At 52.8% G+C, this 26,054-nt stretch overlaps 1 protein-coding gene across 1 annotated transcript in view; it reads left to right on the top strand.

Moving 5' to 3' along the window:
* The window catches only part of DNAH9 (dynein axonemal heavy chain 9), a 205,871-nt gene that overhangs the window by 53,651 nt on the left and 126,166 nt on the right, over positions 1-26,054 (top strand). Inside the window, exons 36-45 of the mRNA XM_071574021.1 lie at positions 801-975; positions 4,901-5,074; positions 6,618-6,825; positions 12,361-12,526; positions 14,524-14,626; positions 15,563-15,802; positions 20,995-21,156; positions 21,392-21,588; positions 24,531-24,693; positions 25,813-25,936. Of these exons, the coding sequence (XP_071430122.1) occupies positions 801-975; positions 4,901-5,074; positions 6,618-6,825; positions 12,361-12,526; positions 14,524-14,626; positions 15,563-15,802; positions 20,995-21,156; positions 21,392-21,588; positions 24,531-24,693; positions 25,813-25,936 (1,712 nt within the window). The remainder of the gene's footprint in view (positions 1-800; positions 976-4,900; positions 5,075-6,617; positions 6,826-12,360; positions 12,527-14,523; positions 14,627-15,562; positions 15,803-20,994; positions 21,157-21,391; positions 21,589-24,530; positions 24,694-25,812; positions 25,937-26,054) is intronic.

The raw sequence follows: 26,054 nt of genomic DNA, 5'->3' as shown, positions 1-26,054 counted from the left end.
TGACTGTATGGTTCTCCCATCCTCTGCTTGTTCCCCATAGCTGCACTTGTATTAACAAAAAACAACAGAGAGAAAAAGATCAGTGTCCAGCTGTGCCTGGGAGCTGTCAGCCCCAATGGGGAGGGGTCAGGAGGAGCTGCTTTAGTGCAAACAGTGCTCCTTGGGAGCTGGAATCTTGCTGGGGAGCTGCTCTGGGTGCCCAAGCTGCTGTAGCTGCTGGCTGCAAAGTGCTGCAGACACCTCTCAGGCCCTTTGCTGAACGTGGTGTCAGCTCTGAAATCCCCAGGATTAGCTGCAGCAGCCTGAGCAGAGTATTTTGGTAGCTTGCTTAATTCAGAAATTGTGGAACCAACCTTTCAAATAGCTGTAATTACTTTGTGAAGGACTTCAATGCTGCTACAGCATTAGTTTGGAATTCTCTAAGTGTAGCTTAAAGGAATGTAAAATGGCAAGATGAAAGGTTTCATGTTATTACTGCTCTATTTGACCACTTCTCAACTCCTCGTGCTCCCAGGAAATCATTGCCTTTAGCAACTCTTCTATTTTACTTCTTTCAAGAGGATCAAAGTTTTAAAATGCTTGAAACTTGTGATTACTGTTATTATGTGTCTGTGTGCCAGTGCCAGCAGGTCCAGGGAAGGGATGGTTGTTCTCCTTAGTGCTGTTCCATGGAATGAGACACTGCTCAAGGGAAATGCTGACATTGTGACAAAGCATTCCTGCCTTGCCTTCCTGGGCTGGGAGCGACCCTGGTGCTTCACCCACTTACATTTCCCATGCTTTCCGTTTTCACCCCTTAGATTTAAGAAGATTATTCCCATTCCTGAGCAGAGCATGGTTCAGATGCTGTGTTACCTCCTGGAATGCCTCCTGACGGAGGAGAACACACCTCCCGACTGTCCCAAGGAGCTTTATGAGCTTTACTTTGTCTTTGCTGCTGTCTGGGCCTTTGGTGGATCCATGTTTCAAGACCAGGTAAGAAGGGAGGTGCCACATCAGTATCTTTCACAAAGACCTTATTTTACCTTTTTTCTTTTTTTCTTACCTTCCCAGAGCCAGTACTGTGTTAGGGATGCTGTTGGACCCCAAAATGTAAATAAATAATCCTTTTTAGTAAAGACCTGGTTATCCAGGGAGTAACACCAAAGAATGCCTAGGGGAGTCATGGGATGGAAGTGGAGGGATGTTTGCTTATGCATTTCACTGGGGAAAGACATTAGGTTAATTTAAAGAGCTGTGTGGATGTGCATAATGTGATCAAACTAAGATGGACTTAGCAGATGGATCAGTCACTGGGGCATCTCCAGCCTCCTGACTGTGCAGGTCAATGTTGGGCTGTATGGTACAATCCAGCCCTGTCACCTCTGACTGTTATTAAATGTAGGCAGATGTTGAGAGTGTCTGTCCTCAGTTTCTGATAGAATTGCACAAGAAGGGGGTGGTCAGTAGGGTGGGCAGGATGGGCTCTGTGCTTCCCCTGAGATGGAACACTCTCGGCTGCATGTGCTGTTGAGGCTGAGGTGGAAGGGTGGAGCTCTCAGGTTGACCTCCCCTCAGGGCAGGCAGCTGCTGGGGGTCTCTAGAGTGAGGAGCTGGGCTGGGTTGGGGTGTTGGTGGGTGGGTGTCCCAGCCCAGGCTGCAGTGCTGGAGGGCACAGTGCAGAAGCCAAGCTCCTTTTGGGCTCTGAGGATTAATGAGGCTGTGGCTAATTAGCAGTGCCTCTGATGTTCACAGTGCTCTCATGTCCATGAGGCAGAGGGACACAGGACCCTCCTGTCCATGCTGCTTCCCACAGCAAGTCCATCCCATGGACTGATGGCAGCTGGCAGCCCTGAATCCATCTGTTCTCATTGGAGGAGGTGGGTGTGATCCCTGCCATGGAGGTGTCACCAGGAGGCAGCTCTGGGTACTGCACATTTCCAGCCCCTTCCCAGGGGGCATCTGGTCCCTAAAACATGGAGAAGCCCAGGCAATCCCAGATGGAGCATGAGAACAACAGGGATCTTGGGAATGATCTACACTTGCCTGTGGGAAGCAGGGCTGTTTTGCTACCTCTCACCTCCCTGCTCTCTGTCTCTCCCCAATGCCTTGTGAACAGGAGAGGAGAAATGGGCATTTACTTTCACCACTGTGTCCTGTTATGCCACTTTCCCTGCTCAGCTCGACACAGCAGGGCTGTCTCTTGATTTTCAAGCAATTGGAAAAACTGCTGCTGTTTTACAACTTCCAGCTGTTAGCAGTGATAGCAGGCAAGAGGGCAGTGGGCTGTGTGTGAGGGCAGTGGGCTGTGTGTCAGCCCTTCTCCCAGTGCTGCCCACATCAGGCTCCGTGCCAGGGTTCTGTGCCTGTGCTTGCAGGATGCCTTCCCACCCTCCCTTGGCATTGCAGACTGATGGCTGGGCAATCTGGAGATTTTTAATGTGACTGGTTCAGGGCAGGCAGGAGAAACCTGAGGCACTTGTAGAGGGATCTGAGAGCATGTGTGGTATGTAAAGACCTGGGTTTTGAGTCCCAGACTTTCAGCATGTGGCACGGGGAGCAGTGGGAGTGTCTGCAAAGCCTGCAGATGGAGGTACATTTGGCATCTGCTGGAGGTGCTCACTCTGGTGCTGCCTGGTCCCTGCTGGTCCCTGCTGGGTGCAGTCAGAGGATACAGCCTGTAGTCCTGTTGTGTGGGTCTGCCCAATGACAGGACACTGCTGTCAAGGTCTCAGTGAACCATAGCTGGTCTCTTGTAGGCTCTGTGTTGTTTGGAGTATGCACAGGTTTCCCCATGGACCTGGCACCAGAAACCTTCCCCCTGCTGCTCTCAGGAGCTGCTCAGGTGCTCCCTGGGGTCCCATCCTGTTTGTCCATGTGCCTCGGTGCTAAACCAGCATCTGCTGGACTCCTTGTGTTTGCCTCCTGCCAAGGAGCAGGTATGTCAGGGAGGGATAAACATTGGTCAAGCTCAGCATGGTGTCCCTACAACTCATGGCCATGGAATGATCTGTGTGACTCCAACTTTCTTTGGACTTGTGTAGGATTTAACTGGGAAAAACCTCAGCCTTAGTGTTGTCAGTGCAGGGTGAGTTAAAACCACAGCCCAGCCAAGCCCTGGGAGCACAGCTGGTCTGTGCCCAGCAGCACAAGCTGCTGTCTCCTTGGAGGAGCCTCCAGCCCCTGGGGTGGGTTCAGTGGAGCGTGGGCAGGTGGCACATGGGCATGGCGCTCCCACACCGTGGCAGTGGGTCCCTCCATGGCAGGCTGTGCTGGCTGCAGGCTCCCCAGCAGCAGGGCCTTGGCACAGCTGGGTGGCTGGTGGGAGGAGCTGTGTGGGGGCACCACATCCCTCTGGGAAGATGCTGGGCGAGGCATTGCCACTGTGCCACTGTGTAAATGTCAGAGAGGGAACACAGCACCAGCGTCCAGGAGAGGGGCAGCCCCATGGCAAATGAGCCAATAGAAAAGCTGTTTGCTGCTCCCCACTGGAGGTGCCCTTTGTGCTGACCTTTTGCTGCAGAAATGTCAGGAGAAACAGGCTGGAAGGCTTCCTGCTGCTCTGTTTGGTGGTGGGGAGAGGGGCCCTGGATAAAAACAGATGAGAGATTTGCCATTCCCAGGCTCTGAAATTCGCAGAAATCCATATGGGGTTTTTGTTAAGGAAGCAGTTGGAGCTCGACACTGTTCTGGCAGTGGAGCTGGGGCTGGAACTGCTCCACTTAAGCCCACCCCAGTGCTCTGTGGGCAGGGCAAGGGCACCACTGTGACCAGGCTTTTAGCAGTGCTGCACATCCCTCTTGTGGCTCCACCAGGGGCTTGTGACAACAGGAGGATGGAGATCACAGTCATTCTGCCCCTCTGAGCAGCACGAGACTGTGAAATCCTGGATACTGAAAACATGTTTATCAAATCCTCTGGTCTTTTGAGGGATAGTGGCTCAGGGGACTTTGCAAAGGACACTCAGCTCAAAGCCAGGATTCCTGATGGAGGCTGAGCAGTCCATGTGCTGGAGGTTCCCCCTGCACCCCCTGGGTTTCCCTGGGAGGAGAGACCCACAGACGCCCCAGCAACAAACTATACTGCTAAAACTGACTCAGTTGGGCATCTGGTGTTTCACAAGTGCATTTTTAGTGGCATTTCCCCCTCCTTCCCACCTTCCACTTCTCCACAAGGCTGAAGGCTGCAGTCCCTGTGGGAAGGGTCCAGGTGGAGTGACTGCCCAGTGTCACAGAGGAGACCTGGGGGAAGGGACTAGGCACAGTTTGCAATCCTGACTCAGCAACTGTCACCCCAGCTCTTGACAAAAATTCAGGTGCTCCAGAATTTCCATGCACAGGAAGACAGAAGGAGGAAAGGCAGGAAAGCAGGTGCTCCCTGGGCACTGTGGCAGCACAGACACAGCCCAGGCACGAGCTCGGTCCCTCTGCCCTGCTTTGTTGCAGCCCTGCTGGTGCTGCTGCTTGAGAAGATGCCAGAAAACAACCACCAAGTGTTTGCAGAGTGATGTGATTTATGAGGAAGGGCTTTGGTATGCATGCTCTGACTGTCCATGGCCACGGATGGAGACGGATGTGGTGTCCTTGTCTGTTGGAAGAAGTAGTTACCAGGAATCAATCAAGTGTCTGTTTAGGCACAGGCACGTATTTCTCTTTTTCAAATTGATCCATCTATCTCATCTCAGACAGACCAGGAGTGATCAACACAGAGGATGAATTATTTAGGGGAATAAATAGGAATGATGAGAAGAAATGAAGAAAATGAAAAATTAGGCTTAATAATAGGGAAAAGGAAAAGATTGTTATGCTGTGGAATGTATTTTAACGACTAATCCCACTCTGGTGGACAGGGATAGATAACACTCTCCATCACTAATGAATTTGTCCAGATTAGTGTATTTTCTTCTCTCTTTGTCTTGCAGCTTGTAGACTACAGAGTGGAGTTCAGCAAGTGGTGGGTGGCAGAATTCAAGACAATCAAGTTTCCCTCTCAGGGCACAGTCTTTGACTTTTACATTGATCCAGAAACAAAGAAGTTTGAGCCTTGGTCTAAACTGATTCCTCAGTTTGAATTTGATCCAGAGGTGCCATTACAGGTAGGTAACCCCAGGTTGTTGTTTGCCTGGGAGGAGAGCATGTGTTTTAGTGGCTGAACGTGGGAGTTTCAGTGAGGTCTGGTGAATGGTCAGGCACTGCACACTAAGGATGGAACTGAATTGCCCATCTTCTTTGTCGTGCTTTGGCTGTGCCAGCCTCCATCTGCCTCCCAAACATGAGTGATGTACAGGAGGGGCAGGGACAGGCCACCCCAGGGAGCCAAGAGCTGGTGTGCCCAGGGTGCCAGGAGCTGGTGTGCCCAGGGTGCAGGATGGGGGAAACTGGCCTGCAGAGAGAAGTGCTGTGAGACAGAGCAGGGACAAAGCTGCAGGGACAAGCGTGTGTCATTCTGTGTGGCTGGAAATGCAGATGGGTCTGTTTTGGCCAAACAAGAAGGGTTCCTCAGGTGGTGAATTGTTGTTGCCAGCTGTGCTTCCCTGTCCTTCCAGAAGTGCCACAGTGAGCAGATGACTCGTGAAAATCATCATGGCTTTAGCAGTGTGTGTCCGTGGGGAGGAGCAGATGCTGCTCCCAGCACCCACCTGTCAGGTTCCACCTGCAAGGATTGATTTCACTGGCTGGCAGCAGCATGGCATTCCCTGCCTAGTGCAGCCTGGAAACTGGGATCACCTCTCTCATTCCTGGCTCTCCCAGTTTTTACTTCTCCCCAGGACATGAATGGACAGACTGGGGAATGAGATGCTGGAAAGCAGTGCTGGGAAAGGGCCTTGGGGGTCCTGATCAGTGGCCAGTTGGTCACAAGTCAGCAGTGCCCTGGCAGGCTGGGGCACCACAGTGTAAGGAGGATCTGAAGCCATTAGAAAGTGTCCAAAGGAGGGACATGAGGATGGTTGAGGGCCTGGAGGGGCAGCGTGTGAGGACACTGAGGGCACTTGGTGTGTTCAGCTGCACAAGAGGAGACTGAGGGGAGACCTCAGTGCAGGGACAACTTCCTGGGCAGGGGCAGAGGAGGGGCAGGCCCTGAGCTCTGCTCTGTGGGGACCAGGGACAGCACCCAGGGAATGGCTGGAGCTGTGCCAGGGCAGGGTCAGGTTGGATCTCAGGGAAAGGCTCTTCCCCCAGCGGGTGGTGGGCACTGAGCAGGCTCCCCAGGGCAGTGGGCACAGCCCCAAGGCTGCCAGAGCTGCAGGAGTGTTTGGATGATGCTCTGGGGCACAAGGGGTGACTCCTGGGGATGGGGCTGTGCAGGGCTGAGGGTTGGACTGGATGGTCCTTGGGGGTCCCTTCCAGCTCAGCACATTCTGTGACCCTGTGATTCTGTGACACAGCTGTGGGGTGGTGGCAGGAATGGGTACACTCACCTGCTCCTTGTGGGGTGGTGGCAGGAATGGGGACACTCACCTGCTCTTTGTGGGGTGGTGGCAGGAATGGGGACACTCACCTGCTCTTTGTGGGGTGGTGGCAGGGATGGGGACACTCGCCTGCTCCTTGTGGGGTGGTGGCAGGGATGGGGACACTCGCCTGCTCCTTGTGGGGTGGTGGCAGGGATGGGGACACTCACCTGCTCCTTGTGCCCCCCAGGCTTGCCTGGTGCCCACCCCGGAGACGGTGCGTGTGCGGTACCTGCTGGACAGGCTCCTGGCGCGCCGTTGCCCGGTGATGCTGGTGGGCACTGCTGGCACAGGGAAGTCTGTGCTGGTGGGGGACACACTCTCCTCGCTGGACACGGACCAGTATGTGGTGAAGAAGGTCCTGTTCAACTACTACACCACCTCTGCCATGCTGCAAGGTGAGGCAGTGCCTGAGCCACAGGGCTCCTGGCACCTGATGGAATTCCTGGGGCATCCATTGGGGTTTGGAGCGTGGAGATCACTGGGAAGTTCAGGGCAAGAGCTGTGGGCGGGCTGCCCATGCTGTGGGCACTGCACTGGCATCTGCAGAGCCTCAAATACCACAGTGCAAGTCTCTGGTCAGCAGAGCCCTGTTGTTTTCCAGCAGGAGGCTTTGAATTCTGAGCCCATGACTGAGGCTCAGGCTGTGCCAAAGCACAAGCTTCAATCTGCTGCAGGTTTTATGGCTTGTACTTGACTTGAAGTGTGTCTTTAATCTGCTGGAATTTAAGCCTGGCTGAATGGGATGGGTTTCTTGGCAAGGATCCAAACTGTCCTCAGGGTGCAATGATGGGAATTGCATCCCAATTAAGCAGTGAGGATGGTGCTAATGGATATGTGCAGGCTGGAAGCCAGGGCTGGTTCCTGGGGCTGTCCTCCCATCCTGCTGCAGCCTGACATGCTCTCACAGAGCAGGTCCCACACCACCTCCTCCCCAGGGCACAGGGGCTCAGAGCCCCACAGAATTCCTGGCCCAGAAGAATATATCTAATGAGAATTTTGGCAGATCAGTGAAAGAATAAGTTTAACACCAAGATAAGGATAATGTTTAGCTGTGCAGTCTCTTCAGAGTAGAAGAGAAAGGACAGAATTCTTGAAAAGTGGCTCATTTTGTAATGGTGTCCAAAGAGAGATAAAATAATTTTGCATGTATTCATTAACCAGTAATGAAGCAGCCTGATTTGTTTTGAGTTGAACAACAGCTGTGAGTCACTGTATACCAAACTGCTTCCTGTATTGGGCTGGGTTTGACCCAATTGTCCTGAAATCCTTCTCCTTCCCCAGAGAGGCTGTGGCTGCCCCATCCCTGAAGTGTCAGGACCAGGCTGGATGGGCCTTGGAGCAACCTGAGCTAGTGGAAGGTGTGCCTGCCCATGGCAGGGGGCTTGAAATGAGATGAGATTTAAAGTCCCTTCCCACCCAAACCAATCTGTGGTTCTATGATGACCTGTGAAGCATCAGGGAGACCAAGGATTAACCTTCCCTGTTTGGTTATTCCTGGCTGAGTGGTGCCAGGTGGGTCAATGCTGAAGGCAGGGAGTGTCCTGGGCTTCCTCCCTGCCAGGCTTCCAACACTGCAAACATTTTAAGAAAGGTTTTGCAGTTTAAAATTGCTCCCTGGGACTGATCTGCTGAGAGGTGACAGCACAGGCCCAGCCCATGCTCTGTGCCACAGAATCACAGACTCATCGGAGTGGGAAGGGACACACAAGGATCATTGGGTCCTGCTCTGATGGGAATGGCCCATAGAGGGATCAGACATGACCTTCACACCATGCTCTGTCCAGGTGGGTGCTGTGGGGCCACATCTGCTGCCTGGGGCAGGCTGGCAGGGTTTCTGGGCTTGCTGGAGCCTCCTGCCCATGCCCCTCAGCCCCACGGGGCAGTGCCTGTGCCTGTGCACATGGTGAGAAGGCAAATTATTTGGACCACTTGTCCTTCAGGACAAAAAATGGGTAAACCCTCCACTTTTGGCCAATCTCACAGCCCTGGGGGGTGTGATGGTCACAGCCTCCTTCTTCCCTTTCCTGCCAGTGTGAGGTGTCTGGGAGATACCCTTGGGCTGGTGGGTGGGCTGAGCTGCTGGGGGGCTGTGCTGTGGGTCTCCTTGGGCAGGTGGGGCTGTGCAGGAGAGGGGGCTGATCCAGGCAGGGTGTCCCTGCTTGCTGTGAGCCCTGGGCTGAGCTGCTGGGGGGCTGTGCTGTGGGTCTCCTTGGGCAGGTGGGGCTGTGCAGGAGAGGGGGCTGATCCAGGCAGGGCTGGCTGGGTGTCCCTGCTTGCTGTGAGCCCTGGGCTGAGCTGCTGGGGGGCTGTGCTGTGGGTCTCCTTGGTCAGGTGGGGCTGTGCAGGAGAGGGGGCTGATCCAGGCAGACCCAGGCAGGGTGTCCCTGCTTGCTGCCAGCTCTGGGCTGAGCCAGTGGGTTCCTCCCTGTGCAGAGCACAGCACATCCTCCTCACAGGGATGAAGATGTGCCTGAGAAATCAGCTCTGGGAAGGGTGATTTATACAGCTTGGCCTCCTTCCCTACTGCTCATTTTTTAGAGTTCATTTGTCCCTTTTTGTGGAGTTTGTCAGTTGGCTGCTCTTCTTTTTTTTTTTTTTCCTCAGCAGATGCCTCTTTAGATTTGTAAAATGTGCATGCAAAGCGGTTTGGGATTTTTATTTTTATTTACTTTCAAAAGAGCCTGAAAGCCAAGACAAAGTGCCTGTTGGGGCAGAGATTTTTAAGTTGCAAAGCTGCACCCTTCAGGGGAAGCACAGGGAAGTGGTTCAGACCATCCTTTTGGGCTTACAGGGTTCTGTGTGCATGGGGGATAAAAAGAGCCAGAATCTCTCTGTGCCCAAACCTGGGGCCGGTTGGGGGATTTCCTTTGGTGTATTGTGACCAAACACCACTTTCTGTGGACCTTGTTCTCCTGCTTTGTGCCCCCTTGGACCTCTGCTCCTGCTCACTCCTCCATCAGCTCTACCCCTGGTGTCATTCCACACCTTCCCACTCCGGATCTGCCTTGAGAAAATGACACTCAGTGTTGGGTTTGGGGTGTTGGGTATTTGTGCCCACTTGACCATCAGCCTGGGCACGTTGGTGTGCACTGAGTGTTCATTCAGGGCTGCTGGGGCTGTGCCAGGAGCTCAGGGGCAGCACCAGGGCCCCTCCAGGATTATTGTGGGATACAGCTTTGAATTAAAATGCCACTTCCACAAACGTGTCACTTCATCCCCAGTAATTGCTTTTCACTATGATGAATCTCCTGCATCCTTGTTTAACCTCAAAAAGGGCTGATTTTATATGTTAATTAGGGCCTAATTAAATTGAAATTAAATGCTTATTTGAAACACTTAATTTGACTTGCTACCAGAAAATTCAAATATTGTGGTTTTATTGAAGGGAGAGACTCTGCTGAGGAAAATTCCATCATTTTTCTGAGCACAACTCCTGCCTTTGTGCAGCAAGTCTCTATGGCAAGAGAACAGCTGAACTCTGAATAGTGGGCAAGCCAGGCTGTCTCTAGGGAAAAAATAAAGGTTTAAAAAATATATATATATATATATATATGTAAAATATCAATTTTCCTTTTGCCCTTGGTAAGGAATGCCTGAAATGAACATTTGCACAAGGGGATTGTTGTCAAAATTCCCAGTCATCCCTAATTCCAGAGAGCTGCTCCTTGCCATGCTGCTTAACCCCAAAGGGGGTCAATGAAACAAGTTCTGTCTCCAGCTCCAGGACACCAGGGAGCCCCTGAATCCAAGGATGATGTCCAAGAAAGCTCCTGACAGAAAACCCTCTCAGGATCTGGGCAGAGAAGAGTTGCTGCTGTTTGTTTTGGCACTTACTGAGTCAGGAAAGGTTGTTTGGGCTGCAGTGAAAGGAATCAATAACCTATAAAACATGATGTGCAGCAGTGTGGGGTGATTTGCATTAAACATCAGCTCAGCCTCGTAAATATTGCCCATATAATCTAGAGCAACATGTAAGTTCAGCTTTCTGCTAAAACAAATGAAAATCCTTCAAAGCTTTGAAATGAGAAGTGTCTCTCCATGCTCTCCCTTCCTCATGGCTGACCTGACTGAGAACTGAGTGGGAATGTGACAGCTTGTGGTGGAACTGAGTCTTGGTGCAGTTTTGGGTAATGCTGGGGAGAGGATCAGGGACTCACAGGTATTGGGGGCTGTTCAGCCTGGAGAAGAGAAGGCTCCAGGGAGACTTTAGAGCTCCTACGAGAGCCTAAAGGGGCTCCAGGAGAGCTGGAGAGGGACTTTGGAGAAGGGCAGGGAGTGTCCCATCTCTGGAAGTGTCCAAGGCCAGGTTGGATGGGTCTTGGAACAACCTGGGCTAGTGGAAGGTGTCCCTGTCCATGGCAGGGGGTGGGATGAGATGATCTTTAAAGTCCTTTCCAACCCAAACCATCCTGTGATTCTGTGATTTTGTTTGGTGCATTTAATGAATAATATTATTTTGATTGTTCTAATTTTTGCCCTGAAAAGACCCGTTTCCTTTGCCTAACAGATGTAAAAAATGCATTTTCTCCCACAAAATCAGCTTTGCTTGTGGGCTTTGTGCCCCAGCACCTCCTTGGTTCCACCCCAGTGCCCAGTCCCTGCTGCCCAGGTTTGTGGGGTGCCCATGGTACATCTCGGGCAGGGCAGTGGAGGGGACTTACTGCTCCTTGTTATGGAGCAGAATAAGCTCAGAAAACAGGATTGAGCTTAAAGAAATATGCAGAAGGGATTCAAAAGGCTTTATCTTGCATGAAAACCTTTCGTTTGCTCTGCAGTAGACCCGGCTTGCAGCAGAGTGTTTGCTGTGATTTGTTTGCAAGGAGGAATTGAAAACTTTGGGATTTGGGTTGAGTCAGACCAAAAATCTGCCTGAGGGTCCCTGCCAGCCCCATGTAGGGCTCCCAGCCCCAGACTGGGCACAGCCACTGTCCTGCCAGCCCCATGCAGGGCTCCCAGCCCCAGACTGGGCACAGCCACTGTCCTGCCAGCCCCATGCAGGGCTCCCAGCCCCAGACTGGGCACAGCCACTGTCCTGCCAGCCCCATGCAGGGCTCCCAGCCCCAGACTGGGCACAGCCACTGTCCTGCCAGCCCCATGCAGGGCTCCCAGCCCCAGACTGGGCACAGCCACTGTCCTGCCAGCCCCATGCAGGGCTCCCAGCCCCAGACTGGGCACAGCCACTGTCCTGCCAGCCCCATGCAGGGCTCCCAGCCCCAGACTGGGCACAGCCACTGTCCTGCCAGCCCCATGCAGGGCTCCCAGCCCCAGACTGGGCACAGCCACTGTCCTGCCAGCCCCATGCAGGGCTCCCAGCCCCAGACTGGGCACAGCCACTGTCCTGCCAGCCCCATGCAGGGCTCCCAGCCCCAGACTGGGCACAGCCACTGTCCTGCCAGCCCCATGCAGGGCTCCCAGCCCCAGACTGGGCACAGCCACTGTCCTGCCAGCCCCATGCAGGGCTCCCAGCCCCAGACTGGGCACAGCCACTGTCCTGCCAGCCCCATGCAGGGCTCCCAGCCCCAGACTGGGCACAGCCACTGTCCTGCCAGCCCCATGCAGGGCTCCCAGCCCCAGACTGGGCACAGCCACTGTCCTGCCAGCCCCATGCAGGGCTCCCAGCCCCAGACTGGGCACAGCCACTGTCCTGCCAGCCCCATGTAGGGCTCCTGGCTTTGGGACAGCCACTGTCCTGCCAGCCCCTTGAAAGGCTTCCAGCTGCTCCACAACCACAACCTGGGGATGGGCACTGTCCTGGGGAGCAGCATCCTGTGCCAAGACCAGCTGTTCCTGCCCTAAGAGCACTCAACAGCCCAGATAGACCCGAGGGCAGTGGGGGCTTTCCCCTGTGCCCACCCTGAGCCCTGCCTGCCCTGGCCAGAGGGCAGTGAGCCAGGCTGAGGAATCATTTCTGTTGCCCTCTGCTCACACAGGTGTGCTGGAGAAGGCTCTGGATAAGAAGGCTGGCAGGACCTATGGCCCCCCGGGCACCAAGAGGCTCGTGTACTTCATGGATGACCTGAACATGCCCATGGTGGACACCTATGGCACGGTGCAGCCCCACACGCTGCTCAGGCAGCACCTGGACTATGGCCACTGGTAGGGCTGCTGGGCCCTGGGGCTGAGACCTGCCAGAGCAGCTGGGGAGGGGCTTTGAGGGAAACTCACAGTGTGGATCCCTCTTCCCATCCCCTCTTGGCCACTCACCCTGCTGGGCTGGGCTGGAGCTTGCTGGGAGGCTCTGGGTGAAGGGACCATTGGGCACCCTCAGGGTGTCCTCTGTCCTCAGCAAACACTCCCTGCCTGGCTGAGGGAGCTTCACTCCTGCTCAGCTCATGGTTGCTCCCAGTTCTAAGCCTGCCAGAAAATCCTATGCTCAGCCTGAGCCCTGCAGTGCTGAGAGAGGGGACGGCCATGCATTGGCCCCAGCTGGGATGAGCTGCCCCTGCTGGGAGCACCTGATGCTGTTTGCACTCAGGCAGCAGCAAACAGGCGTTTTCCAGGCAGAGGTAATTTGAAAGGAAAACCACTGAGAGTGTTTTGGAAGGAGATTGGTGTGTTTTACACCTGAGCCAGCAGTGCTGTGTGGGAAGGGATGCTCACAGCTCTCCTGCAGGGAATACAGGGCAGGGACTTGGAGCAATTCCCAGTTTCCTCGGCTGTGTGCATGCCTAAGCTTAGCCCAAAGCTTCCCAAGTACAGGAACAGTGGGGTGAAGGCAGAAATTCAGGACTGTGGGTGTCAGGGAGGTTGAATAAAATCATAGAATCATAGAGTCAATTGGGTTGGAAAAGACCTCCAAGGTCATCAGTCCAACCCTTGGTCCAACTCCAGTCCCTTTACCAGATCATGGCACTCAGTGCCACGGCCAAGCTCAGCTGAAAAACCTCCAGGGATGGGGAATCCACCCCCTCTCTGGGCAGCCCATTCCAATGCCTGAGCACTCTCTCTGCAAAGAATTTTTTTCTGCTCTCCAACTTCAATTTCCCCTGGCAGAGCTTGAGCCCATCGTGCCCCCTTGTCCTATTGCTGAGTGCCTGGGAGAAGAGACCAACCCCCACCTGGCCAGAACTTCCCTTCAGGCAGTTCCAGACAGTGCTGAGGTCACTGTGGTGGGAGGGTGTGGGTGCACTGGCACACAGAGGGACACCCTGTGCCTCCTGCCCCCTCCCAGGCTCTCTGCCCCTCTCCTGGCAGTGCCCCTGGGGTGTTGCACCCTTGGTGGTCCAGCTCACAGCCTGGTGGATGCAGCTCACCCCCAGAGAGAGAGGGGCACAGCTCCCTGTGCCCTGGGGCTGCCCCGGCCCCAGCAGGGACCCTGAGCTCTGCTCTGGGGGCTGTACTCAGGTCTGCCAGCAGCACACCTGTCCTTCCCCACAGGAAGCACTGGGCAGCCCTCCTGCCCCATGCCAGTCTGGCCCAAACCAGAGGCACTCCTGTGGTTTCCCACAATTTCCATGCCTGTGATGGGTCTGACTCAAGGGCTCTGCTCAGTGGTTGTTACCACCTGATAGAAATAACAGCTACAGGTTGTTGGGGCTGAAGGGTTTCCCCCAAGTGAAGGACTCATTTCAGGGACAACTTCCTGGGCAGGGGCAGAGGAGGGGCAGGCACTGATCTCTGCTCTGTGGGGACCAGGGACAGCACCCAGGGAATGGCTGGAGCTGTGTCAGGGCAGGGACAGCACCCAGGGAATGGCTGGAGCTGTGTCAGAGCAGAGTCAGGTTGGATCTTAGCAAAAGGTTCTTTCTCCAGAGGGTGGTGGGTACTGAGCAGGCTCCCCAGGGCAGTGGGCACAGCCCCAAGGCTGCCAGAGCTGCAGGAGTGTTTGGATGATGCTCTGGGGCACAGGGGGTGACTCTTGGGGTGGTCCTGTGCCAGGCCAGGAGTTGGACTCAATTCTTGTGAGTCCCTTCCAACTCAGCCTGTTCTGGAATTCTGTGTGGAGACATTTAGCAGCCTCGGCCCTGCCCTGGTGGGGGGCAGAATGTGACCCCTCTGAACCCACAGGGACACTGGGAGCACACCAACAGCCTCAAGGGGATGGCAGCAATGACTGCTGTGGTTACCACCTGTGGCTTTTGCTTTGCCCAAAGGTACGACAGGACCAGACTGACCCTGAAGGAGATCACCAATGTGCAATACGTGTCCTGCATGAACCCCACTGCAGGGAGCTTCACCATCAACCCTCGGCTGCAGGTACAGCCCTGCATGGTGGTACCACCCTGGGTGGGGTTTGGGGGCATTGTTCAAGCACAAGGCTCGAGAAGAACCTCTGGCACATCCTACTGTCCTTTGATCAGTGGGAACAGCACGGATCTGCTGAGTGGCTCTCATTCCTGGTGGAGAGGCAGCAAACTTGCTGCCTTTTCCCCTTGTTTCCTCCTGCTCTGCTGCTCAGTGGGAGGAAGAAGCCACAGGTTCCCAGCCAGCCACACCCACTCTCAGGAAGCTTTCTGGTCCAGACAGGCAGATTTTGCCTTCATTATGCTGATACTTACCTCTGGTCCATTGTTTGTTTAAGCCCTTTGGTGGTCAGGGTTTGGAAGGGGCTGCCCAGGGAAGTGGAGTTACCATCCCTGGAAGTGTTCAAAAATGAGTACATGTGGCATTTCATGGTATGGTTTAGTGGGGATGTGGTAGTTGGTCAAAGGTTGGACTTGATCTTGGAGATCGTTTCCAACATTAATGATTATATAATCTCCTCTTTCTTTGCAATTTCCAAATCAATAAAGGGTCTTCTGGGAGTGTCACCTTCCAGGGGCTGATCCTACCAGAGACACGACTGAGCTTCATCAGGGATCACTGGGACCTTCAGACCTTTCAGCTCAGTGGACTGAGATTCCAGTGTAGCCATTGGGAAATGCCACTGAAAATCCTTTGATCACCAAGTAAAAAGTGTCACCTGCCAACTGTCCTCTGCTGGGAAATTGGAAAGAGGAGATAGTTCTGGTGGGCCCCTAGAGCATCCCAGGTTGGAAGGACCTCCAAAGATCATCTGGACCAACCTTTCCTGGGATGAGATGAGATTATTTGGCCATATGTCCAACCACATCAAGTCCTCACAGGGCATTTGACTTGAGAGGTCAGTGCCCATCTCTCTGACCTCTCCATGTGTCCCGTTCTCTTCCTCAGCGTCACTTCTGTGTCCTCGCTCTCTCCAACCCTGATCAGGGTGCCTTGGCCAGGATCTACAGCACCATTTTAGTGCAGCACCTGAGGATTGGGAGTTTCTCAGAGGCTGTGCAGAAATCAGCCCAGCAGCTCATTGCCCTTGCCCTGGGGCTGCACCGCAGGGTGGCCACCACCTTCCTGCCAACAGCTGTCAAGTTCCACTATGTTTTCAACCTGAGGGACTTCTCCAATATCTTCCAAGTAAGTGCAGTCCCTGTCTGTGTGTGCTGGTTTAAAGGTAAAGTGGCAAGAGGAATGAACCCAACACAAAAGAGGTTATAAGTCAGTTACAATTTAATAACAATATTACAATAAATGCAATGGCACAAAGAGAAATTGGGTTTAACCCCCAACCCCAGCAGTCTAACCCAGCCCCCTGGGGCACAAACACAGGGGGGTTTGGTGGCCCCTGTGCTGAGCCCCACGTGGTTCCCTCGAGTCCAAAGGAAATGGAAGGAAAAAACCTGTTGGTGCAGATGATGGCACAGTCTGGTGGAGAGTGGTGGGCTCCTCCTGGCCAGGGTCTGCTCCTCCTCTGGATCCAGTGAGTGGTTCCCCAAGTCCCCAAAGGCCAAGATTGTCTCCCCTGAGGTTTGGGTGGGAGCCCCCAGTGCCTCCCCCAGGGCAGGTAGTTCCACACTGGGGGATCTGACTCTGGCAGTCAGGGGGGATTTTGGAATGGTTGCTGGCCCATGGGCAGAGCTGAGCCCTCAGGTGGGTGTGGAGGTGCCAAGGAGTCCCTGCAGGGCAGTTCTCCCAGCTCCTCTGCCAGGCTTCTTTCCCAGCCAGCTCCCAGCCTGAGGGCTCAGCTGTGCCCTGGGCAGCTGCTGCCAATGGGCCATTGGGAACAGTTGCTGGGCAATGGCCCAGAGGGTTTGGAATGCACAGCTTTGGGCACACCCACACAGGGATAAACTGGTCCCAGATTGCTGAACTTCCACTTGGAGCTGGTCCCAGTGCCACAGAAGGCTGTGGACCTGTGTCCCTATGTCCCTTGGTGAACAAAACACAGTGTCCCACCCAGCAATTCCAAAGTAAAAGGGGTGACCCTGGATCATTCCGTGATTCCTGATTTATTTTGGATGAATTTCAGAGCCATTGTCCATAACTTTGAGAAACATCAGTTAGAAAATTAACTACTTTGCAGCCAACAGGGAGGGATGAACAGTTCCAGAAGGAGGTGCAGATTTTGCAGGGTTTGAGATCCTCTGGCTGGAGAAGGGACCCACTGGAAGGGCTTTGGACTCCCAAGCTCAGCCTTTCATGCAGTGGCTGTTGGTGAGTGTGGTGGAGCTGGGCCTGTTTTTGTGAGCCTCAGCTCCAGTCATGTGAGTGTGGGATTGAAGACACTGGTCCACCACAGAGGGACATTATTGACTGCATGGAGCAGGTGGTGGATACTCTGTGGACTGCTGGCCCTGAAGAAAGGAAAACAGTGACTGCTTCATCTGCTCTGCCAGAGCCAGGACAGCTTGGTGGCCTGTACTGCCACGTCCTCTCAGGTGCTCAGCATTGCATGTGCAGGATGGCATTTAAAGAGCACATAAATCAATCAAAACCAGCTTTGCCTTAATGACTGAAACTGAATTACCATCCACTGTACCCAAGGGACGTTGTTCAGCTTTAGAAATGTTTTCTTCCATCATTGTTTTCTGTTTTCCCCAGCAATCTCGTGCAATGAAGCAGGAGGTGTTACTGCTCAAAAATTCTTTCTGAGTTTCAGGCTGATTAATAAAATTTGAGAAACTTCTCAGCAGCCAAATGGAGGGATTTGAAACACCAGAACCTGTTCTGAATCCCCAGGTGGCAATTTGTCGCTGTCCTTGTTAACATCTGTTTTAGAAAGTAGGTACTGGAAGTTTGGTGCCTTGTGTCTGGTCCATCAGGCAAGAGCTCAAGGACTGACAGGACATGGAAATCTGAGAACAGGACCTGAAACAAGTTAATAACTGCATTGTGTCAGGAAGGAATCAGACCTGTCAGTTGTGCTCAGCTGAACATCAGCAGCCCTGGTGTGAGATGTGGGTCATGTTCAATCCCAGCTTCCATTTCCTCTGGGCTTTGGAAGGCACAGGGAGAGAACCAAAGTGTTTCACATGGAAGCTTTAATTTGGACTGTTGTCTGCTTGAAAGGTGCCAGGGGTGTGGGGTGTTAGAAAACACCCTGCCAGATCTGGATGCTGGCCCAGAGGATAGAAGCAGTGACAGGAATGCCCCTCATTCTCCTTCTTTTCATGGAGATTATGGGAAAAGACCATGCTGAGCTCAGGTCCTGCCCTGTCAGAGCCACCACAGCCCCTCTGCACTGGTGCGGCGATGAGTGATGGTGGCACAGCAGCAAGTCCTGCTGGGATGATGAACATATTCCCTGTTTCCATAACAAAAAGACCTCATCTCCTGGGGTGTTGGTTCAGCCTCTGAGTAGTCACACTCACCATTACCCTTCAGGGAATCCAGAGCTGATGAGTACCTGGGGAGGGTGATGGTTCCCAGATCCCAACGTGACCACCCACACCACAGGAGGAACTGCAGTCCTGCTGCAGAGACCTTTGTTATCACCAGTGCCATGTCCTGGTGTGTGGCCAGTTGGCCACGAGTCAGCAGTGCCCTGGAGCCAGGAGGGACATCCCTGCCCTGGGGGGCATCAGACCCAGCATGGCCGGGCCAGGGAGGGGATTGTCCCACTCTGCTCTGCACTGGGGCAGCCTCACCTGCAATGGGGGGGCAGTTTGGGGGGACACAATGGAAGGGAGAGATTGAGCCACTGGAGAGTGTCCAAAGGAGGCAACAAAGATGGTTGAGGGCCTGGAGGGGCAGCGTGTGAGGACACTGAGGGCACTTGGTGTGTTCAGCTGCACAAGAGGAGACTGAGGGGAGACCTCAGTGCAGGGACAACTTCCTGGGCAGGGGCAGAGGAGGGGCAGGCCCTGAGCTCTACTCTGTGGGGACCAGGGACAGCACCCAGGGAATGGCTGGAGCTGTGCCAGGGCAGGGTCAGGTTGAATCTCAGGGAAAGGTTCTTCTCCCAGAGGGTGGTGGGCACTGAGCAGGCTCCCCAGGGCAGTGGGCACAGCTCCAAGGCTGCCAGAGCTGCAGGAGGGTTTGGATGATGCTCTGGGGCACAGGGGGTGACTGGGGGATGTTCCTGTGCAGGGCCAGGAGCTGGACTGGGTGATCCTTGTGGGTGCCTTCCAACTTGGGTTATTCTGTGATTATGTGATCTTTGATGTTGTCTCGAGAAGCCTCAGCAGGGCAGAGGGGTCTTTGTAAGCAGCTTCTGACATTTCTGGTGAGGAGGAAAAGCACAGACATTTGTCTGAAATACAACCTGAGAACTCTCCAGGCAGCAGGATAACACTGGATAACATGGCAAAGGGCAAGGGATTCTCCATCTTTTTTTTTTCTTCTTTTTCTTTTTAATGTTGCCACCACAGACATGCAGGTGTGGTGACACTTGGCCATGTGTCCCTCCATCCCAGCCATGGGTGGCTCCTCCTGGGAGCTCAGCACCCCTGGAGGGTCCCACTGCTCCATGGGGTGCAGCAGGGGGTGGGTGGGAGAGCCTGCTCGCCCTGCTGAGGAGTGAGGGGGGTGAGTTTGCAGAGTGAGAGCAGGGGAGGTGTTCAGTGAATAAGTGTTTTCAAGACTGTGAGGTGTGGATTTTGTTCCCCCTGAATCTTTGGTGATCTGCCACTCCAGAACTGTTCAGGCAAAGGCAACAGAGCTACTGTTTACAAAGAAAGTACTGAGAGCACCCAGCTGAATTCTTCTTTTCCTATTTTGCCAATGAAACACTGCCATATTGGCTGATAAATATGACTGTTCTTCACAGAAATTATTATCATGCTACATTTTGTTTTACATTGAAAAGTAAATCCAATGTTAAGAATGGCAAAATGTGGTCTAAATCAATAGAAATAAGTGTGCTTGCATCAAAAACACAACAGCTTTTGTGGTGTGGGGGGTCTTTACACTCAGTCCCTTTAGAGGGACTTTAAAGGGACTGATTGATTTTTATTATTTATTTTAGTCAGTTTAGGGCCTGATGGGCTCCTCCTTCCTCTCTTTACTTATCAGCTCTTTTCACTGATTTTTTTTCTGAAGTAAATAAAAGACTTTGGCAGCTGTAATGGCAGATGTGAAGCCCAAACAATCAGAGCCACAGACCAGTGAGCTGAGAGGGCCTGCTTTACTTTGCTTCCAGAGCATTTTATATTTAATGTATAAATAATTAGATGTTAGGAAGAAAACCTGTCAGTTTAATTCATGCCATTGAAACCCTGTGTGCTGTTAATGGGCTCCGTACAGGCGACACCTCTTTGAAATATAATTCTTTTATGCATTTTAATAGAGTTCATGGTAAACATACTGAGCTAAGCAGACAGCAACTGGTATTTCCTGCAGGCAGGATGCACCTAATTAAAATTAATTGATTAAAAGAAAAATCACCACCACTACCATTTCCAAACTATTTTTCCTTCTTGACAAAGCACCCTGGTGTGGGGTTAGGGTGGAAGAGCTGCAGGTCTGGGCTGGCCCTGCCCTGGGTGGACTCTGTGCTGAGAGCAGAACTCCCAGCCCATGCCCCTGGATGGGGCATCCAGATGGGGGTAATGAGTATAAATATTCAAAAGAATGTGGAAAACAGACATCCCCACAGTGTGGGCACAAGTGAGGGAAGGGATTCTACTCCTCTACTTTTGTAAGACCCCCACCTGGAGCTCTGTGTCCAGCTCTGGGGTCCCCACACTGGAAGGACATTGAGCTGTTGAAGCCAGTCCAGAGCAGGTCACAGAGATGCTCCAGGGCTGAAGCTCCTCTGCTCTGGAGCCAGGCTGGGAGAGCTGGGGGGGTCACCTGGAGCAGAGAAGGCTCTGGGGAGACCTTGAAGCCCCTTCCAGTGCCTAAAGGGGCTCCAAGAGAACTGGAGAGGGACTGGGGACAAGGAATGGAGGGACACCACAAGGGGGAATGGCTTCTCACTGCCAGAGAGCAGGGTTAGATGGGATATTGGGAAGGAACTCTTCCCTGTGAGGGTGGGCAGGCCCTGGCACAGATGCCCAGAGAAGGTGTGGCTGCCCCATCCCTGGGAGTGTCCGAGACCAGGTTGGACAGGGCTTGGAGCAACCTGGGACAGTGGAAGGTGTCTCTGCCCATGGCAGGGCATTGGAACAGAATGATCTTTGAAGTCCCTTCCAACCAGTCTGGGATTCCATGATAAATGACTTTGGGAGATTAGGGGTAACAGAGGACATGTTCTCCAGGGGCTGTTTCCTCAGGGGCTCCATTGCAGTGGCTGTGGGGGTGACTCAGCCACGCTCTGATGGGGTGGATGCTGCAATGGGGTCCCTCAAGGCAAGGTTGAGTTTCTCAGCTGTCTTTGTTCTCCACAGGGCCTCCTGTTCTCTACCCCTGAATGCCTGAAGGAACCCCAGGACCTCCTGAAGCTCTACCTGCACGAGTCAAGCCGGGTGTACCAGGATAAGATGGTTGAAGCAAACGATCACCGTACCTTTGATAAAATCCAGCGGGAGATGGTGAAGAAGTTCTATGATGTAAGTGTTGAGGTTCAGCTCTGATGACAACATGTCACGGAACCACAGAATGGGTTTATTGCAAGGAAGTCAGTATTGGGGATTTTCCTTTCCCCTTCTTTCTTTCTTGTCCCTCTTTCCCCTTTTCCAGCATGGCCATGAAGAGGCTGGAAGGTTGTACTTCCCTGGGAAGGAGGCTCAGAGCTCCAGTGGGTTTCCCTATACTTGTTATATACATTTTTTTTCTCTTTTACAGGACATTGAGGAAACTTTAGAGCAGACCAAGCACATGAATATTTATTGCCATTTTGCTAAAGGCTCTGGGGACCCCAGCTACAGGCCAGTTCCAACCTGGGAGGAGTTGAAGCAGGTCCTCCTGGAAGCCTTGGACAACTACAATGAAGTCAACGCTGCCATGAACCTGGTGCTGTTTGAGGATGCCATGTGCCATGTGTAAGGGGACTTTCTGGCTCTGTGGTCTTGTCACAGCATTTGTGTGTGCAGATTGTTCCACGGAGTTTCCTGGAGGATGTAGGAAGGTGGATGGATGGGCCCAGGCCAATGACAGGAGGTTTAACAAGGCCAAATGCTGGGTCCTGCACCTGGGTCACAACAACCCCGGGGAATGCTACAGGCCTGGGGCAGAGTGGCTGGGAAAAGGCCCTGGGGGTGCTGGTGAGAGAGGCTGAACACGAGCCCAGGTGTTCCCAGGTGGTCCTCATAACAAGAAAGATGTGGAGGGGCTGGAGCGTGTCCAGGGAAGGGAATGGAGTGGGGAAGGGGCTGGAGCAGCAGGAGCAGCTGAGGGAGCTGGGGGGGCTCAGCCTGGAGAAAAGGAGGCTCAGGGGGCACCTTCTGGCTCTGTATAACCACCTGCCAGGCATGGGCAGCCAGAGGGGATGGGGCTCTGCTGCCAGGGAACAAGGACAGGATGAGAGGAAATGGCCTCAAACTGTGCCAGAGGAGGTTTAGGTTGGATATTGGGCAATATTTCTTCGCTGAAAGGGTTGTCAAGCTCTGGCTCAGGTTCCCCAGGGCAGGGGTGGAATCACCATCCCTGGAAGTGTTCAAAAAAACCTGTGTATATGCCACTTAGGGACATGGTTTAGCAGTGAACATGGTGGTGCTGAGTGGACAGTTGGACTTGATGATCTTAAGTCTTTCCCAACCTTACCAATTCCATGATTCTGTGATAATTGCAGCTGATGGAGCTGAAGGTGTGATGAAGCTTCACCTGCCCATGTGATGTGGTGAAATCTTTGGCCCTTGATGCTCTGCATGTGGCACAAACATTTATCACACGTGCCAACGTTCAGGGGCTTTGTTGCCTTCCCTTGACACCCAGTGACAGAACTGGTTGGACTGGGATTTCCATGAGTGCTTTGGCAGCTGGTTTAAAGCCTAATGCTTACACAGGTTCTCATTGGGATTTTCCTATGTATAGAAAGTAAGATTATGTGCATTCAGGCTACTAGTTTGAAAGAATAGAGGCATTTAAACTGCTTTGATCCTTTGGAAAACCTGCTTGCATTTAGAGGCCTGGAGACACAGATGGATTCCTGTTGGAAATGGGACATATGGGACTGTATGAAAATCCCAAGCCCCCTGTGGATCATGATGAAGGTGTTTGCATGTCTGGGGTGCAGTGGGGTGCACCCCCAGCTCTCAGACACAGCCTGGGGGAATCCCAGCAGAGCCAGAGCCCTTTCTGGGTGTTGAAATGCACAGGTGGCCTTAGAGCTCTTCAGAAGATGGACCTACCCTGGCAGTCACAGCTGTCACTGTTGGTTTGGTATGAAAACATTGTCCCAAGAGGTGCAGATTTGGGATTCTAAGTGAGAGGGGAGCCACTGTCCTCCTGCACCAGGGTGTGGGTTCAGTTCTTCCTGGACCTGGCAGCCTAATGCAGTTCCTGTCATGCAAATTAAATATAAATATAAATATAAATATAAATATAAATATAAATATAAATACTCCTGTTAACAAACTGCTCACCTGTGCTTGTTCCCAGAGCTCCCAACCTGTCCCTTTTTCCAATGGCCTGGGACACCTTTTCCCTGACAGACTGGGGATTCACTCCTCTGCATTAATGGATCACATCCAACCTGCTGTCCCCAGGCATTTCTGCTCCCATTGCTTGCAGAAAGGTGACAGGAACATCAACCCTCTGCTCCTCTTGCACTTTCCATAAACTGGGCTTTGCCACAAAACACAAGACTATCCCTTTAGTGAATTCTGGGAATGGTCAGGAAAGTGAGGGTTGAGTATCCAGCATGACTTCACTGGCTGTGGGAGAATTCCTTGACTGCCTTGGGAGTTGCACTTGACTGAACTGCACAGCTTCTTCCATCTCAAACAGCTTTGGCATGTCAGCTTGAAGATTTTCAATTGGGAGAAAAAAAAGAAGGAAATTTGAGGACTTAATATATGTCAGGAAGTGGGAGATGCCTGTGAGTCCCCCCAGGGACCACGAGGCATCCTTGGGCAGAGCTGGCCTGGGGAATTGAGAGCAGGAAGGCTAAAGCTCTCCTCACAGCCTGGATTGCTTTTATGGGAATAATTTCACAGAAATTATTAAATTACAATTAAAAAATTGTAAAAAATCAGTTGGAGTCTGTGCATAGGTCATAAATTACTTGAGTTTTAATAAAGCAGTGCAGTGTTTCTCACAATCTTGTTTGAAAAATAATTAGGTTAGTCTAGGGAAATAGTGAAGGGAGCTGAATAAAGGCACTGCTGGGAAGAGGGGGACAGTGCTTCCTCTGAACCCCCTCCCCTGGGGTGTTAACACATTGGGGTGTCAGGATCTGCTTCAAGAGACTGAGAGGAAGGCAGACAGAGTTCACCACGTGACTCTCAGACAGGACAAGGGACCAGACCTGGAAAATAACATCAAGTTCATTTGAGAGTGAGTAAATCTCACTCTGAAGTAGTGGTGGTTTGGATAACTAAAGAACAAGGACTGCATTTTCCAGGAAGTTTTGTGTCATTCTAGACATGAGTGAATATTCTGTAATGCACAGCAAAACTCCTCAAACCCCAAATGCCTTAAGAAAAGAGGCCTTTCCTGGGGAGGTGTATCAGCCTTGAGTTTTGTCCTCTATTGTTGTATTTTAATTTTCCCTTTTTCCCCCTGCAAAGAAATCCAGGCCTTCCCTTTAACATAGTTCTGTCCAGCAGGACTTGGCAGGTGGAAAAAACTTAGCACAGTCTGAATTGCCACCAAACTGAGTTTTTTTTACATCAGCAACGTCCTCTGCAGGTCTCAGCTGAGCTGGGGATCGATTGCTGACAGCACTCTGAGATTGACATTTTTCATCCTGTTCAGAATACAATTTTTTAGTGAATGAATAGAAAAATACTGGTGTTAATGAGATGTTGTATCCCCGATGCAGCTGCCGCATCAGCCGGATCCTGCGGTGCCCCCGCGGCAACGCGCTGCTCGTGGGCGTGGGGGGCACGGGCAAGCAGAGCCTGGCACGGCTGGCAGCCTCCCTGAGCGCCCTGCAGGTGTGCCAGCTCACCCTGAGGAAGGGCTACGGCCTCCCCGACCTGAAGGTGGGTGACTTTAAAGGCTGAGCTGGAGGGCAAGGAAATAAGGAGCAGAACTTGCCCCGAAAACTTGGTCTCATTGGATGTGTGGGGAGAGGGGGCTGGACATGAGCCCAGGTGTGCCCAGGTGTGCCCAGGTGTGCCCAGGTGGGCAAGAGGGCAATGGCCCCTGGGCGGTGCCAGTCCTGGTGTGGCAGCAGGACCAGGGCAGGGACTGTCCCTGTGCTGGCACTGCTGAGGCACCTCCAGCCCTGGGGCAGTTCTGGGACTCTCAGTCAAGAGAGACTGAGGGGCTGGAGAGTGTGCAGGGAACATGAAATAGAGAATCATTGTTTTTCTCAGCTCTGGAAAAGCACGATGGTGACAGATCCCCCTGTCTGCCATTGGCCCTTCCCATGGTCTTCATCCTTCTAATCCAAATTTCCAGTGATGAAATGAGCAAATTATTTTGGAAAAAGTGTGTCTGTGTTTGCTGAATTTCTAAGAGAGTTTCTGAACCCTTGTCCAGTGCACAATCCTTCAGGGTCCCCCAGGTGTGTGGTCCCCTGCTTGGAGGGCTGGGAGGGAAAGGATGGAGGTTCAGCTGGATGAACTTCCAGCTGGATGAATCTCTTCTTCCAACCCAAACTGTTTTATCGTGGTTTATCCCAAGAACAATTTGGATTTCAAAACGATGGTGTCCTTCATTAGGCAGATGAAATAAAACAGCTTTCCATGTGAGCAGGTGGGAAAACATGGACAAGCAGAGTCCCCACAGCCAGAGATTGCACTGATTCCTTCAGCCACATCCCCCTGGCCTGCCAGTGTTTCAGCCACAGGCATTGCCCTGGGCCTGGCAGTGCTGCCCAGGACCTGCTTCTCATTTCTGTGTTATACAGACCTGGGCACGATGCCAAGTCTTACCTGGTGATGCCTGACAGTGTGACAGCAATGGGCTGGCTCAGTGACCTGGAAGGCTCAGCTGTGAGGGTGGAGAGTGGCCAAAGTGCAGTTTCATGCTAATTAACTGCAATTACTTTGTTCTCGGTGAATGGGAAGGTTCTGAATTGTCCCACTGGTAGCTCTGGTACCCCATCTGTGCTTTGCAGAGTGTGGGGACAGCTCCTCTTGCTTTCCAACCCCCAGGCAGACCTGGCAAAGCTGTACCTGAGAGCTGGTGTGAAGAACGTGGGCACCGTGTTCCTGCTGACGGACGCGCAGGTGGTGGACGAGCAGTTCCTGGTGCTGCTGAACGACTTCCTGGCCTCAGGTGCATCTCTCGGGCTTTGGTTTCTCCTCTCCCCCTGTCCTAGTTCAGCAGGAGGGACCAGCTAACCCTGTGTGGGGGTGATCAAAGCTGTGTATTCTACCCCCTCTATTCATTCCCC

The sequence above is a fragment of the Pithys albifrons genome, chromosome 19 (genome assembly GCF_047495875.1).
Source record: "Pithys albifrons albifrons isolate INPA30051 chromosome 19, PitAlb_v1, whole genome shotgun sequence".
NCBI lineage: Eukaryota > Metazoa > Chordata > Aves > Passeriformes > Thamnophilidae > Pithys > Pithys albifrons.
Note: the sequence above shows the minus strand (reverse complement) of the source record. Positions and strands in the feature narration are given on the sequence as shown.